Source organism: Centroberyx affinis, unplaced genomic scaffold (assembly GCF_046629955.1).
Source record: "Centroberyx affinis isolate AG114_WGS23_722 - 3 ecotype Tasmania unplaced genomic scaffold, CSIRO-AGI_Caff_v1 ptg000396l_1, whole genome shotgun sequence".
NCBI lineage: Eukaryota > Metazoa > Chordata > Actinopteri > Beryciformes > Berycidae > Centroberyx > Centroberyx affinis.
This window is the reverse complement of record NW_027279064.1, coordinates 117,500-132,861: the sequence shown is the minus strand read 5'-3', so window position 1 is coordinate 132,861 and position 15,362 is coordinate 117,500. Positions and strand designations below refer to the sequence as shown.

General features: G+C 41.0%; 2 protein-coding genes across 2 annotated transcripts; both read right to left on the bottom strand.

Moving 5' to 3' along the window:
- Window positions 1-764: 764 nt before the first annotated feature.
- On the bottom strand, window positions 765-7,344 carry LOC139641704 (mitochondrial glutamate carrier 1-like). The gene is made up of 10 exons (XM_071516256.1): window positions 7,284-7,344; window positions 6,235-6,356; window positions 5,555-5,680; window positions 4,945-5,000; window positions 4,087-4,177; window positions 3,871-3,989; window positions 3,516-3,711; window positions 3,128-3,285; window positions 2,886-2,961; window positions 765-2,735 (listed from the first exon to the last, which is right to left on the bottom strand). The coding sequence occupies exons 2-10, from the start codon at window positions 6,255-6,257 to the stop codon at window positions 2,576-2,578; spliced, it is 1,005 nt and encodes a 334-aa protein (XP_071372357.1). The 5' UTR covers window positions 6,258-6,356; window positions 7,284-7,344; the 3' UTR covers window positions 765-2,575.
- Window positions 7,345-8,319: 975 nt separating this feature from the next.
- Window positions 8,320-9,194, bottom strand: LOC139641708 (thyrotropin subunit beta-like). Its single transcript, XM_071516258.1, has 2 exons — window positions 9,075-9,194; window positions 8,320-8,595 (listed from the first exon to the last, which is right to left on the bottom strand). Exons 1-2 carry the CDS (start codon window positions 9,192-9,194, stop codon window positions 8,320-8,322), a joined length of 396 nt encoding a protein of 131 aa, XP_071372359.1.
- Window positions 9,195-15,362: the final 6,168 nt, after the last annotated feature.

Here is a 15,362-nt window from a genome sequence, read left to right as displayed (position 1 = left end):
TGTCACCTCATGCTTCTTGTATTTTGCACTAACAAAAAGGAAATGCAGTATGTAGGTGTAAATGCAGATTAGTGACATCACTACAGATCCCCAGGGGAGCCAATACTGATAGCTGTCCATGAATATATGAGGGTTAGGGTGCTAACAATTAGTTTTATTTTATTAAGTGAAATGTGGCCTTAATACCAGCTTGTGAAGCAGCCCATCATGACCCATGTAACTGTCTAAGGGATGTTAGAATATTGTTGTAATTTATATAGTTTAAGACACAACAGATGATTAACGAATTAATACCATCTGATAATTACACATACTGTAAACCCATTTCCTTAATGATATTTTGCCTCTGCTGATTGTGTTTGATGTCTTCTGCAACCAAGTAGGTTTCCAGGTTTAGTAGCATGAGGCTCATGTCAGAGTTTCCCCTTTCTGCGCTTGAGCTCACAGGACAGCTGATCGCGGTAGTTATGCATACGATGCAGCAGAGCCTGCAGGACTACACAGTGTAGAGTTACACCCACACTGCAGCATGTGCATTTTCCCTGGCATGTAAAGGGACACATACACATGCAAGTGATGCACATGCGCCGAAAGGCAATGCAACTCCTTTCAAGCTTACATCAGAAAAGATTGTGTTGTTGGTTACACTCAACAACCTGCATGAGCTCTGCCTGTGTGATTGTGGACTACTACACAATACCTCAGGCCACACACGCTCCACAAATAACACAAATAAACATTGAAGTTATAAATATTTATTCAGTATTTATAAATCTGTATTTACATGCATGATCATAAAATGAAACTTAAAAAAATAAAATCCAGGTAAGAAGAATCTCCTCTTCTGGAGGGTTGATAATAACAGTTACGAAGCCATGGTGAGGCAACACTTTCAATGTTCTTCTTGAAATGGTCAGCAAATACTCTTTAGAGACATGTGACAAACTGTTCTACAACAGATCAACAGATGTTTTATATTTAGCTGCACTAGACTTCCACTGTGTTCCCCCATTGTTCACTTTCCGAGTTTAAATTCTTTGCGTAGCTTGTGAAAATAGAAAAAAAATATATTTACAGTAGTAAAAATAAATGTTTATCAAAGTACTTTTGTAGTCAGGACCCAGGCTTGAAAAACATTTCCCAGTAGATGGAGAATGCATCGCACCCTGTTCCCCCGCTAAATGCTTAACATGATATATGAACATGGGCTCCTGTATGTCAATAACTGAAAACAACACCTGACTAGTTACAGACAACCAGTCTGCTGAGACAAAGTGGCTAAGTGTAAAAGGTCATTTTGCGCTATTTTCAGTAGACTTGGTCCCAAAAGCACAGCAAGTCCCATCAACAAACAAAAGTTTTGTCCATCATCTCAGTACTTTACCACCTTCCTGCCCTTCATTGTCATGAAATGCGTTGACTTACTTAATCAAAGGAGCAGACAGAAAATATTAAAGTAAAATATTAAAGGCATTCTCCAAAGTCAACTGCATAAGGCCTTATTTAGCTGTCTGTGGAGCTCAAGCGTTTTAATTTACATAACCAGAATTGTGTAGGCTGCCATACAGAAGATTCACATTACACAGTCCATTGGCTTGCCATGAAGCCAGAGAAACCCCAAAAACGTCAACCCCGACACCAGAAAGCATCTAAGGTGAGCTACCATCTTGTGACCCACTATTTATAAACCAGCATAGCTAAATGAGAGAATAAGTGAAGAAAACCAAACCAATTTAGAACATGGGAAATCTCCCCTAGTGACGTAGTACAACACAGATCGCTTATATGACAAACCACTGGATAGGTAGCCCCCGTGTTTCTTTTGAAAGTTACTGTCCCTTCAACAATCTTTGTTTTCAAGTTTTCTTTACAGTTGTTCACCAAGTCTCATCTATATTAAAAAAAAAAACAAAAAAAAACTATATACATAGAAAAGATGAACACCGATAGCCCAGTGTCATACATAACCCTTTAAAACAGGATTTGAGATGTTCAAGTAAAGTTCTGCCTCTGCTATTATTTGATAGATTCTCCCTGGCACATTTCCCTTCTCTCTACTGTAACACCCAGTGACAGCCATCACCTAGTGGTTGCCAAGATGGGGCAGCTGGAAGGATACGCAGGTTAGGGTTACAGTGAGGGGAAAGCGATATGGGTGCATTTGGGGGTAGGGGCTAAATGTAAGTAAATGGAGAGGGAAAGGACTGGGGCTACAGGAGAGAAATGGGTCTGGACTGGGGGAAATACGATGGGCAAAGCTGGACAAGCAGGTCCCTCATTGAGGGAAAAATTGAGGAGGAATGGACAACTCTTATTTCTGTCCCTATTTTCTTCCACTAAGCTCACTTAAAAACTATATAGATGAGTGAAGTTTCAATCTCAGCCTATCAAATAAGCAAGACAATCATGCTAAAGGCAAACAAAATGGCATCGACCTGGTCCCCATAGCATTTTCTTAATCTGAGAGCCCCCTATAATAAATAAGGTAGACAGTAACAGAGAGCTGGGTCCATGGCTAGGCCCAGGGCATAGCTGCCTGTAATTTAATGAAGCGGTAGAATAGGAAGCAGCTTGTTTAGGCAGAGTAGATGTTGTAGGGGGTGTACCCTAGCAAGATCTCTCCAACTCCCACAAAGTAGACGACCTGGGCAATGCCAAAGAGAGGAGCAATAACCAGGGCCCGGCAACTGGCCCCCTTCAGGAACGCCCCGGGACCCTCCTTCCTCATGATCTTACTGCAAGGGAAGAGAGAGGGTAGAGTTAGCATGCAATGTATCCCCTTTTAGACTAACCTTGGTCAGGAAGAGCCACTATGCTGAACATTGTTAGAATTCAACCCAGTTATGTTTCCAGAGAAACAGATGAGAAAGATGTGACTGTGTTACCTGATGCAGTCCACCACTCCATTGTAGGTTTCCTCATTAGCTCCTTTTTTGAGGGACTGTAGCCTTGTCTTGACCACTGCGCAAGAGAGACAGAGCTTGTATTAGTTGAAGCACAATAAATCAATCACTGAAGTACAGATAATTTCAGCTACAGCAAAACTGATGTCCATTCAACTCGTCTCAGCAAATGCTCAACTCCAATGATCCTTAGATCATTTGTCTGCATAGTTTGAGCCACTCACCATCACAGGGGCTGACGGTCACAGCGGCGATGGATCCAGCCAAGCAGCCAGACATGAAGGACCAATAGAAAGGTACGGTTGGGTCTTCAGGTGAGTGTCGGCCAAGCTGGTGCAGGTGGGCGAAAAGAGGGAAGTACACGACCGAGAATGGGATGTCCCTGAAAAGGCAACAGACAAGCATGTTCACCAAGTTACAGTAAGTTGATGGAAAATCCATAGCCAACTAAGTTACAGTAAGTCAAAGTAAAGCGGAGTGGTGAAGCAAGGTCCCAACCATTTCAACTTATTGCCAATTCAAACTTCTGCAGACTACTGTAGCCACTACAGGCAGAGCCAAGGAGTGCAGAATCTGTGTAGATGACTAATGAGCCCATGAATCTCCTCTCACCTCATCAGCGTGGCCCCCAGTCCCTTGTACAGTCCCGTGACTCCCTTGGTCCTCAGCAGCTCTCTGGTGATCTGAGTGGCTGACACTCGGATGATTTGAGGGGCAGGGTTGGCGTTGTAGGAACGGCTAAGAACAGCACTGGTTCCCCCCAGCTTCAGAGCGGTTACCACACTGGGTCCCAGCCTTTGCTGGGCCGCTGCCAAAGACAGGAAAGATATTGTCATAGTCTTTCACCAGGATGAAAAAAGTATAACACCTTTATGCATTATTTGATGCAGGTAATATTTCCCATTTAATTCTGTCTAATTAATTTACGGGACAGCAACGTGCATTTGGATCCAAAATGGCTGCTTACCTAGCCTGCCAGCATCCTGCAACTGGATCTTGAGCATCTCCATGGGTGTTGTGATGACGACCTGGCACATTCCTGCACCGCAGCCTGCCAACATCTCTTTGAACACTGTCAGCCTGCCACTAAATACACACATACAATGGAGGGGGGGGGGGTTAAAAACCAAACATGACAGATGTTGGAATATGAGAGTCCGTCCTTAGCAATGGCGCTACTCACCCATCTTTGCTCAACTGGTGGCGAAAGAAGTCGTTAGCAGCCAGTTTGATGGCTTTTTCGGGGGTCACCAGAGTGAGGTTTACTGCAGCACCTACAACAACAACAGGAGCCATTAGTCATGAGAGACAAACTTTTAAAACATACACATATGCACACCACAAAACACATACATGCAGTTTAATAAACAGCAAAAGTTGCATAGCAGAGAGTATTACAAAGAGCGAAATATCTGCACAAGAAACTATTTCCACTCTTTGGATCACAGAGGTTATCAAATAGAGATAAAAGAAGTAACAGCATGTGTGAAGTGTTAATGGTTTTTGGTTTCAATGCAGACTGTGCTAAAATGGTCTTGGCTTCAATGCAGGCTCTGCTGTGGGCGGTGGAAGAAAACAAAATGTGGATTTAACAGAGCTAGAGAAGCCAACTCAGAGCTGGCCAATACAAGTCATTTTGACCCACGGCATAATTTCTTACAAGATGGACCACTGATCCACTGAATCATCCATTTAACCATTTATTGCTGCCAAGGAATTTAATCCTAGCTCTGAAACATGTCACAGCATGTAGGCTAGGAGTGTATGAGAGGAGCTTGATGCAAGAATAATGACATTTCCCTCTTTTGGAGTCTGGTTAAATGAACTTAGACCACATGCCAAACCAGTTGGTTCTATCAATGATCCATCTGCTGAGAAAATCAAAGTATATCATGGTTCACAATGACTTGAGCCAAGATAAGTAATGTTTTGGTCAACTCTAGAAAGGCAAAAGTTAGCCTAGTAAGTGTGTGATATCCTGTACAATGAGACAGCAATCACATATTGAACAAGCTAGTATGAATAATCTGACTAGTCATACCTCTGTACATGCCAAAGTAACCTTCAGATTTAACAGTCTTAATGAGGCAGTCCAGCCTGAGAAAAACAAACAGAAATGGATTATTACACCTAATCATGCAAATATTCTAAAGTAAACACATAATCCTTGTGCAATCATTATAATGCATGTGTAAATACAGTAGGTGCTTGGAAACAGAAGGATTCTAAACAAGTCCTGGTCATAGGAAGAGCCCTAATACTATGAAATAGCAGTCAAATACTACTAAGCTTTCACAGTATGGGTTGTGAGGGTATTCACAACAATGGATTACTAAACACTGAGAAACTGACCAGTCTAGCTATTCCTAAGCATTGGTTCAATAACATTCACTGAGCTCAATTCCTCAAGTTTGATACCTTAACTAAAACTACACTCTTCAGACCAAAGAGGGCCAGTCTACTGTAAAGGCATCAATGAAAGATGATGCAATCTAGACTTCTCAGGAAAACCTGTGTGGTGAGGAAACGGAAGTGCATGTATGTAGTTATCCAATGCAAATGAAGAGAAAGAACAGGTTTTCGACTGCGCACAGTAAGAGGAGACAGCACGAGGTATCAGTGATCTTTGATTCAACGGGTATGGGTCTTACATGCTCTTGTAGAGCTGCTGCCCGCCGCGCTGGTTCTGCAGGCGGGTCTTGGCCAGGTCAATGGGGAACACACAGGTGACTCCCACCATGCCTGCTATCCCTCCATTGATCAGTTTGGCTGGGAGGCTGCACAAGGACAAGTCAAAAGGACACACACATAACAATCAGTCCCATTCTCACTATATTCCTACATGGAGTCTGGGTTTGAGTGACAGAAGCCTGCTAAAACTGACAACTACTGAAGCAATTCAAGGGCTGGTCATCTACACACCGAAGCACAACATAAAAAGACAATCTGCAGAGGTGAACGATTCATTATGCTCTCTAAAATGAGAGAGAAGCGTTATCAAATGGGGTTTGGGCTGTAGAGTCATTGCAATAATAGAATAGGGAGTAGGGTGACAGCCTCTGGGAATCTGGTCGTCCAAAAATAACTGTCCATAGTAAATCAAAACCAACACATAAGCATCCCTCATGAGGCATTACACATCCTAAAGTTCCTATGAATTCCCATGTTAGCCTGTTAGCTCCTGAAGGACAACAGATGGGAAACTGGAGCCGTTTACTATAATAAGTGATTGAATGGAATAGTCGAAACATGCTCCATTCCCATTTTACTCTATGAGCACACGCTGTATCATGTGGTTGCATTGCCCAGATGGAGAGAGGGGGGTTCATACCTGATCGGTTGTGGCTGGGCCATGGTTCCTGATGTGGGTGAGTGGAAGCAAGAGGAGAGGGTTCGTCAGCAAAGTGGAGGAGGCCACCGGGGGAGAAGCAGGCTGAGAGTCCCAGGGAGACACTGAGCAAGGCAAGAGTACAGAGAGGCTTGGGGTTATATTTATAGGCAAGCCCTGCCCTGCAGCGCCGAGGCAAAATTACACCTCACTCCCCACCCACTGCACTATCAGCCAAGAAATGGAGCGGGCGTCCCTCATCACCCTATCATAATCACACCATAATCTGCAATGGTTTCCAGGAATACACCTGCCTGCTGTGTGACTGGGTCAGATCCAAAAGAAAAGTGGGACTCTTCCCAAAGCTTCATGCTCTAAAAGCTATACACTGAAAGGACAAGATAAGGGACACTTTTTACATAAAGTATCCTTTGATGACGAATGAGATGAATCCAGGGAAAAACCATTAATTACCCCTATTGATTTCCCATAGTCAATTTATACCAATCACAAAGGGCTATGAGTTAGAAAAGGATAAGCTTTGAACTGAGATGTGGATTGTGCAAAAGGCTGCAACTCAATATCATGAACATGTCCAATGTCAGTATTCAGTCTAAAAGTGATAGAAACGCTCTACAATCAAAAGAATCCCAATTTTTAAGGTCAATAACAAAACCTACGTCCCAAAATGTAGCTTTTTCGGCTCAATCAGGTAAACCTCACAACCTTGAAACCTGAAACCGTGACTTTTACGTGGAGCTCGACAGCGCCCCGTGTGGTAATTTTGTTCAACACGGCAACTTTCTGCAGACTGGTTTCGAAAGGGAACATGCTGCCAGCTCAGCTCTGAGTATACTCTACAAATTCAAGAGCCTGGTTTGCGAGTTAACACTTTTCTTTTCGCCTGATACACAAACCTACACTGACCAAGATAACCAGCTGTACTAAGGAGCCATTAGGTATCAACGCAAGTCTTAAACGAACTAACTAGATGTCAGTGAAACAACAAACTAACTAGTGACATTTTTATCACGATAACAGCAGGGACCCACCTTGAAAAGAAGTCCAAGAGTTTTTGGTTTTCCCGTAACTTTGCCGGCTTTTCCTCCCTGCAGCAGCAAGGGAATGAATGAATGGAAAGAGTCAGGAAGCACAGGCAAGACGTATAGGGGCGTTCCCGTTTCAGAGCTGCTTTTGGACCAATGACAAAAGTTTCTATGTGAGGTGAGTTGGACTGGTTAGACAGGATCTGCTCAAGTATGAACTATTCTAGGTTAAATTGTTCCCCCAGTCATATTATTATTATTCAAATATTTTTATTGGCTTTTTAAATGCAAAAACATACAATCGACGAGACAAACAAATCGATGAGACAAACAAAACAACAATGATTAAAAAAAAAAATACAAATTATTACACATATTACAGAGATTGTCAATCAATTAGATCGTAGTCCTATGTTTCAGTGTCAGGGAATTCAAGGTCAAAGTAGCCTAGTCCAAAAATAGCTGCCAGACTCTATAGAATCTTTGGGTGGATCCCCTGGTTGAGTATTTCAGGCTCTCAAGCTTTAAATGCGCCATCACATCCCCAACCCAGCGCCTGTAGGAGGAGTAGCTGATCTCCAATTAAATAAAATAAGGCGTCGAGCCAATAGAGATGAAAAGGCTATGGCGTTTGACTGGGCAACAGATACCACCACCTCGTCAGGGACCACACCAAAGACTGCAATTACGGGGTCCGGGCTGATTCCCCCAGTCATATTAAGAGCCGGAAAGTATGTATGTATGTATGTATGTATGTATATATGTATGTATTCATGTATGTATGTATGTAGACCATTCTATCACTGAAGCATCACAAAATATCCATCACTCATAGACTTTAGGGGCAATGAAATTCATCATGAAGCTTAACACAGTTTTTTATTACATTTATAACAACTTGCCTACTCAACCAGTATCAACATAGTATGAACACTCGAGGAGCATCAACAAGCATAAACATTGAATACAACTGATCCATCAGCCCCAGGTTAGCAGTTGTGTCATTTGTGTCATTATTATCTTCTTCTATCTGCTTCTATTGTCAGGTTTCCAAGGGAGGCTGCCTCTGGACTTTAATCTTGGACTTTCTGAGTGTCTTGTCGCATCGGTCAGTAGGGGTTCGGCTTGCACGGACACAGTGGTGCGTGCGTCTGTCGCAGCGCCTACACTGGCAGCGGTGGGCCTCAGGATAATAGAGCAGAGGGTTGACATTGTGCGGGCAGCCTGGCACACGGGCAGCTCGGTACACCAGGGAGTGTGGCATACAGCCACGCTGGATCAGGAAAGTCTTACCAAAGCGTCCCTTCACATTGGTGTCCTGTTGCAGAGAAAATGGGACAGTTAGAGGTCGTGCACTGGTCACACAGAACAGCATGACACTGGATCTACTGACTGGGGGTATGTGGCAGGGGATGGTAAGCCATTTCTACAGTTCAGGAGTAGGGGTTCATCTTGGTTACGCCTATCAAATACATTCAACAGTGTCTAGTACAATGATGTCTGTGAAAGTAGTCCTGCTTCACCTTGATAGCTCTGTCACTAATGTATCTAGATCTAATGTATCTACATCCAAGAGTAAACGTATTAGATCATAGTGAAAACACTATGATCTACATATTCACATGGGAGCACTTAACCTGACCTAAACCAGAGCAAAATCAGTAATTTAGAAGATCAGTTTAAAAATACAGCATCAAATTTTATCATTGCAACTTTCACTGTTCCCTCTTCTGAAGTTTGGTTGTTTAACTGCATAAAGACCTCCTATAATGTGCATCAAGTGTGTGTGTTCGTCACCTGGGTGTAACAATAGCCGCTGCAGATGGTAGTGTTGATAGCCACACACTGGGCACAGTCATGCCTCTCGATCCATAAGGTATAGTTCTCCAGCATGCAGTCACACACTGTTCCACCCATCCATGCATACAGCAGCGTACATGTTAACACAAACAAGGACATGCTCAATACACACACATACGTACACTCAAACACACACTGTCCCGACAGAACCCAATCTGTCTTCCGATATACAACACACACTGGATGGCTGCTGAAAGACAATCACTCTGTGAAAAGAGAAGAAAAAAATAGCTGCACTCAGGAAAATCTGACAGCAACAATATCAATTTCTTAAATTTCATGTGAACCTGAAATGGAAAAAAAGTGTGTTTACCACGACAGATGGATTCCCTGTAGTTCATGAAAATACAGAGGTGCTAGCGATATGCATGAAGATGTGAAGAGTTGGATTGTAGAGTGCAGTATTTGGGCGGTAAACCAGAATCCTCTTTTTCGAGTAATGAGTTCTTCTCTCTTTGTGGGGTCTCCTCTTCTTTCTGTGTGCTCAGTTCTCCAACTCTGTTCCTCTCCTCTGTGGATATCTGAACAGGTGAAGGCTGCTGAGCAGCCAGAGGTGCCCATCTTCTTTTATGGAGGCCCTAATCCACCCTGATCCTCTGGGCCTCCTACCTGCCCCAGTGCCATCCAGCCTCCAACAGCATTCAAAAAATCACATGTAAGCTGTCTACAAAGTTTACCAAGAGTCAAGAGGGTCTGAAAACACACTCACACAAGGATGTGTATGTACGGATGTGGATGTATATGTGTGAGTGTGTGTGTGTGTGTGTGTGTGTTCACTTGCATGTGTGAGTGCATGTGCGCATGAATGTATACGTGTGCACATGTGCATGCATGTGCTTTGGGCTTGTCTGTGTGTATTGAAGAATGGGTGGGCTCAACCACAATACGAATGTAACAGGATGCATGGGGGTCACACTGGTGTTAGATAATGTCACTGCGAGGAGAGGATGCTGCCAGACAAGACATGGCTATAGCACAAACCTTTTTTACTGGAAAAATATCTAAATCAACAAGTTATACAACTGCATCCTGACCCTTATGGTTGGCCAAAGCTGATCCAGCTGGTTGATTGCACACGTTTTAGGTCATGAGAAGTCTGCCTTCGCTGTCCTTTGAGCACAAACAATCTACATTGTAACCAGAAATAATAATCTTCAAAAGTGAGTAACCTCTTTTATAAAGGCAAATGTGTCTTGACAAATTAATTAAATGCATGTTGTTATTCTAAGACACACATAGCTTTAGTGGGGCTAGTGGTCATCAATCTTTCTGGTGCCAAGGCAATCTTTGCCAAACAAAACAACAATGATACAATGAACAGCAAAACTGAAATTAACACACAAAACCTTTTATAATCACACAAGTAGGCCAGCATTACTGCTTGACTTTCCCCAAACTGCTTTAACTAAAGTTCTGTGTAGTTCAGTGAGAGTGGTACTAATGTCACTGTTATGTTGTTTGATTCCTGCTGTTCGATTCCTCTGGTTTTGTAAGAAGTTCCATGAAATAGCTATACTACAATAAACTCTACTAAAATAATTATAATATAATATAATATAATATAATATAATATAATATAATATAATATAATATAATATAATATATAATGATTTTAAGCCTTTTAACTTAAAATGTAAGACCAGGCACCACAGGCATAATATAAAAATTGTGGTTCTTCATTTCAATTCTGATATTTTGATATATTTTCCATCTACAAGGTAGATAATAAATCAACATAAATATCAACATAAAGATTATGAAAAGTTAATTTAAGTGAAAATTCACCTCACTAATAAATGTCTGTGAAGCAAAACATAATGAATAGACATTTCTAAAACATACTCCCCTCAGGCAAAATAAGAGGTAAAGCCCTATTTTTATGTCGTAAAAATTACAGTAGGTAATTTAGTTTATATATATTGCCATTTTTATTTTATAAGGTACTGCATCTCAAAATGAATTGGAAAAATGCACATTTTCATCAGACATAGGCTACTGTTTTAGCACAATTAAGAAGCAATTGAAAAATGTCTCATTACATAGATTAAAAGAAATCACAACAAAGAAACTCTTCTTGATCAATCAAGAAGAAAAGACTTCTAATGTGCAAATTTGCACTTTTTAACAAGATATGGCTTCATTTGCATATTTTAATGATGAAATCATCAAAACCCATGTGAAAATGTATTTGTGTATTTTGTACTAATAAAGAAATTGTAAAAAAAAAAATATATATATACAGTATATATGTTTTGTCATTACATTTCTTGCAAAAATATCAAGGCACACCAAGTCACTCCGCAGGACACCAGCATGACTCACACTGAGTAAGATTAACTGATACAGAGATGATTCTATTGTTTTAATAATCTTGGTAGTACATAATATATAATCTATATATATAATATATAATATATAATTGGTAGTATTTTGTGTCGTGTGGTATCAGTAGGTACGCTTGATCCCTGGAATTATATATTGCAGTCAAATCGTCCATGCGGCCTGTGCAGAATGGTGTGTTAGTTGGATAAAAATCCCACCAATACACTCTCTGGTCTTAGGTAATGTCAGGCCAGGACTGATGCTGGGTCAGCACTCACATGTTTCTGTCCCACCTGAGAGAAAAGGTTATGTCCTCCTTATCTAAGCCATTAATGCTCCCATGGGTCCCTTCTGTTCCTTATCACAGCCGTGGCCATGTGCCCTCAGATTTTTTTAGTAAGTAAGACAGTCGCCATGGTTACCGAAAACGCTTAAGGGCCCATAATTCCTAGCTATGCCCCTGATGAGTGAGTTCGACAATTACAAGATTACACCAACAGGATGGCCATCACATGTAGCACTTTAGAGAATTATTCATGAAGTGTGTGTGTGTGTGTGTGTGTGTGTGTGTGTGTGTGTGTGTGTGTGTGTCTCACATCATATTGTTTCCACTACTCTCTTATCTGGTCTCATCTCTGTCAGTGTGAGATTAATTTAATTTTTTATTTCATATAATAATTGTTTGTTTTGTATGACAGCAGCATAAACAGTGCACTAAAAAGGTGGGAAATAAAGTAGGTATTTAGTTAAACCAGATCAATTTTAATCAAGAAAAGTATAGACGAGAAGGCTCACAAAAACAGTCAAGTTACTTTCGAGTACAATTTATTAAGATTGTGTGCATGTTTCACCCCTCCTGTCAGTTGTAAATGCCAGATCTCATTCTATTCACCTCTTATGTCCAAAAGAAAATATCATACTGAAGTAAAAGTAAGACTAAATACCTTTGAACATTATTCAAATAGAAGTAAATGTACAAAGTTACTGACAAATCCTTTAATATCTACTTAAGTACATTAATTACAGTAGCTGTAACAAGTTACTTTCACTGACTTATCCTAGCATCTGATCTGATTAAGTGCTGTATGAGATTACATTTGAACTTTTTACATATATATATCTATATATATCTATATATATGTAGATATATATATATACTGAATATATTTAACTACCATGTTCGGTCACAGTTTTCACTGAACAATAAGCCAATACCTGGAATTGCAATAGTAAAATCTTTGCTAGTATAAATAAGAAACCTATTACGTTTCACTGTATTCAGGAACAAGTCCGTCAGATAATTACAACAAAGTGGGTCGACGACAGTCCTGTCCTGACACAGATTCAGCTTTTTTATATTGGAGGGTGGATTATTTGTGTGAGATATGACTCAAGTCAACAGTTAAAACTATGGATCTGTCTTCTGTCTTGTCCCACTTTAGCATTCTGCAGTGGCATATTGAAGAAGGTTGTGCGGAGCAGATCTACTGGTTACAAATCTGGTGCTAAAATATGCATTATGATTTTGCGCATGCATCCTGTGAATACAATATGGCACTTCATGGGTCATATTTGAATGTTAAAAAAAAAGTCTAAAATGAGAAATTGTGCACTTGGGAGGCCAAATTTCACAGCAGGTTGGCAGATGTGTCCTATGTCCTGTGTTCAGGCAGCTTTGTTGTATTGTGGTCAAGCAGAACATCCTCAGACAAATATGGTTACCTTATGTGTTATGTTATATGTGACAGATGGTCCTATAGCCAGATATTCATTTAGGAGTAGGCCAGCCATGGTGGGCTAGTGCCAGATTGCCCATCTGTTCAACCCTTTCCTTGTCTTCCTTCTCATCATGTGGCCTGCAGGTGATGTTAGAGGTTTTGGGTCTCCGTTTCAGATCTGAGGGGTAACTGTACACTCCCAGGGAAGGATCTGAAACTGGGTCAGAGGGAAAGATAAACTCCCCCCTGCTTCATGGGGCCGTGCCCCGGCCATGCACTGGGGCCAACAGGTCACACAACCGGCAACATATTTCAGAGAATTTGCTTAAAATTTTTTTTCCCTGAATTGATTGAATTCAACTTTATTGTCATTCCGCCTCCCAGAAACATACAGTGAAAGGAACATGTTTTTCTCAGGGTCATGGACCATTGCAAACAAGAGTAAAAGCAAGAGCATGACGGACAATAAAAAATAAATTAAATAAATTAAAAAATTAAAAAAACAGCGCAAATAAAACAATACAATGAAATTTGACATTAACAGTAGTAGTATTGGTGACTGATTTAAAAAAAGAAAAAAAAGAATAGGTGTCTAGATGTGATGTAATTCAAATATTCCAGTATTAACAGAATCACAGTAAATACAGCTGTTAACCAGCAGGGATTTATTTATTAATTAATTTATTTATGGTTTATTTGATAGGGACAGATACAATATACATAGACAAACTGAGAACAGCTATCAAGCTGGATGCAAGCAAGTGGTGCATAGAATTCAACTATTAAAATATTAACAAGATGTGGGTGAAAAGCTTTATTGAATAATCATCACTTAGCCTACCATTTGAACTTTGAGGCACTTTTGAATATTTACACTTGTTATGCCTGCCTGATTATGTCACTGGGGCCCCAGTGACATAATCAGGTATGTGACAGGTATGCCCATCCCCCCCCCCCCCCCACCCCCCCCCCACCCCCCACCCCACACACACACACACACACACACACACACACACTCACACACACTGTCAGCAGTCATGATTCAACCCAGTACATTGTGCATCTGACCCATCAAGTCAAGTGCCCATCCCATCAGATAGGTTGCGAAAACAACACTAAAACTGGCTCAGTGTTTACCTATTCAGCCTATGCAAATTTGTATGGGAGTGCAGATTTACAATTAAATTAAACCTGGGGCTTTCAGGGCCTGTACCCTGCATGTTCTATTGGTAATCCACACATGCTTTGTCTTTGTACGCCTGTACAGCAGTTTTTAAGAGTTGATTTTTCAGTGACAGTTATTTGAAGTTGACTAGAGCTGTCTGTCCACTCATGGAGCTGATATGGCTGTGGAGCAGGTCTTCAAAACTATCTAAAAGTTTTAATTAACTCTGATGGATTTTGGATTCTATATACCGTAAACACTTATAAACACTCAGAGTTGAATTAACACTGATGATTTTGCTGTGACTGATGATGAGTAAAAATCTGAGAAAGTTAAGATTGAAAATGCCTTAGTTTTTAATACAGAAAATAATGAAAAAAATGATTTAAAATGTCTTAAAATGTCTTCATGTGGAATACAGAAAATAATGTTGTTTTTTTGTTGTAAGAAAAGTGGGGGGAGAGTAGTCTGAATTGGGTTCTGGAGCCGTGCTCCACCTCATACATCGCACTCATCCGCCAGCCGCGAGTGATTCCAAGCCGGTGAGCGTCACATCCACCAGCGGCGCTGAGAAACTGCGCCGCCTGGCTTCTCCTGCGAGAACGCTGACGGTGGCCCATGATTTCTGTTCACTCGCTCACCCATATCAGGTGATACCCTGCGAGGGTAACGATGCTCTTGTCTCAGACCTTCCCCGAGGTGATTGGTGGAGTGACGAGCACTCTGCATGTGACCTCTACAATGAGCTTCCGCCCACAGCAGGAAGCATGCGAATCTAGTCGGTTTTATAGTGCCACGATTGTATGTGGTATCTCAATCATGGTGTTTATTTTATTAAATCTGTGACTGTAGTAAGAATATAAACAGCTTGATAAAAAGTGGTTTAATGAGTGTATATATGCTATGACTTCTTATTTTTCTCTTGGTATCTGAATTACCTCTGACTGCACGGTAAAACAGACGAGCAAGGCATGCTGGGAATCGGGGCCGTTCTCATTGGTCTCTTTCCTTCAAATCCTG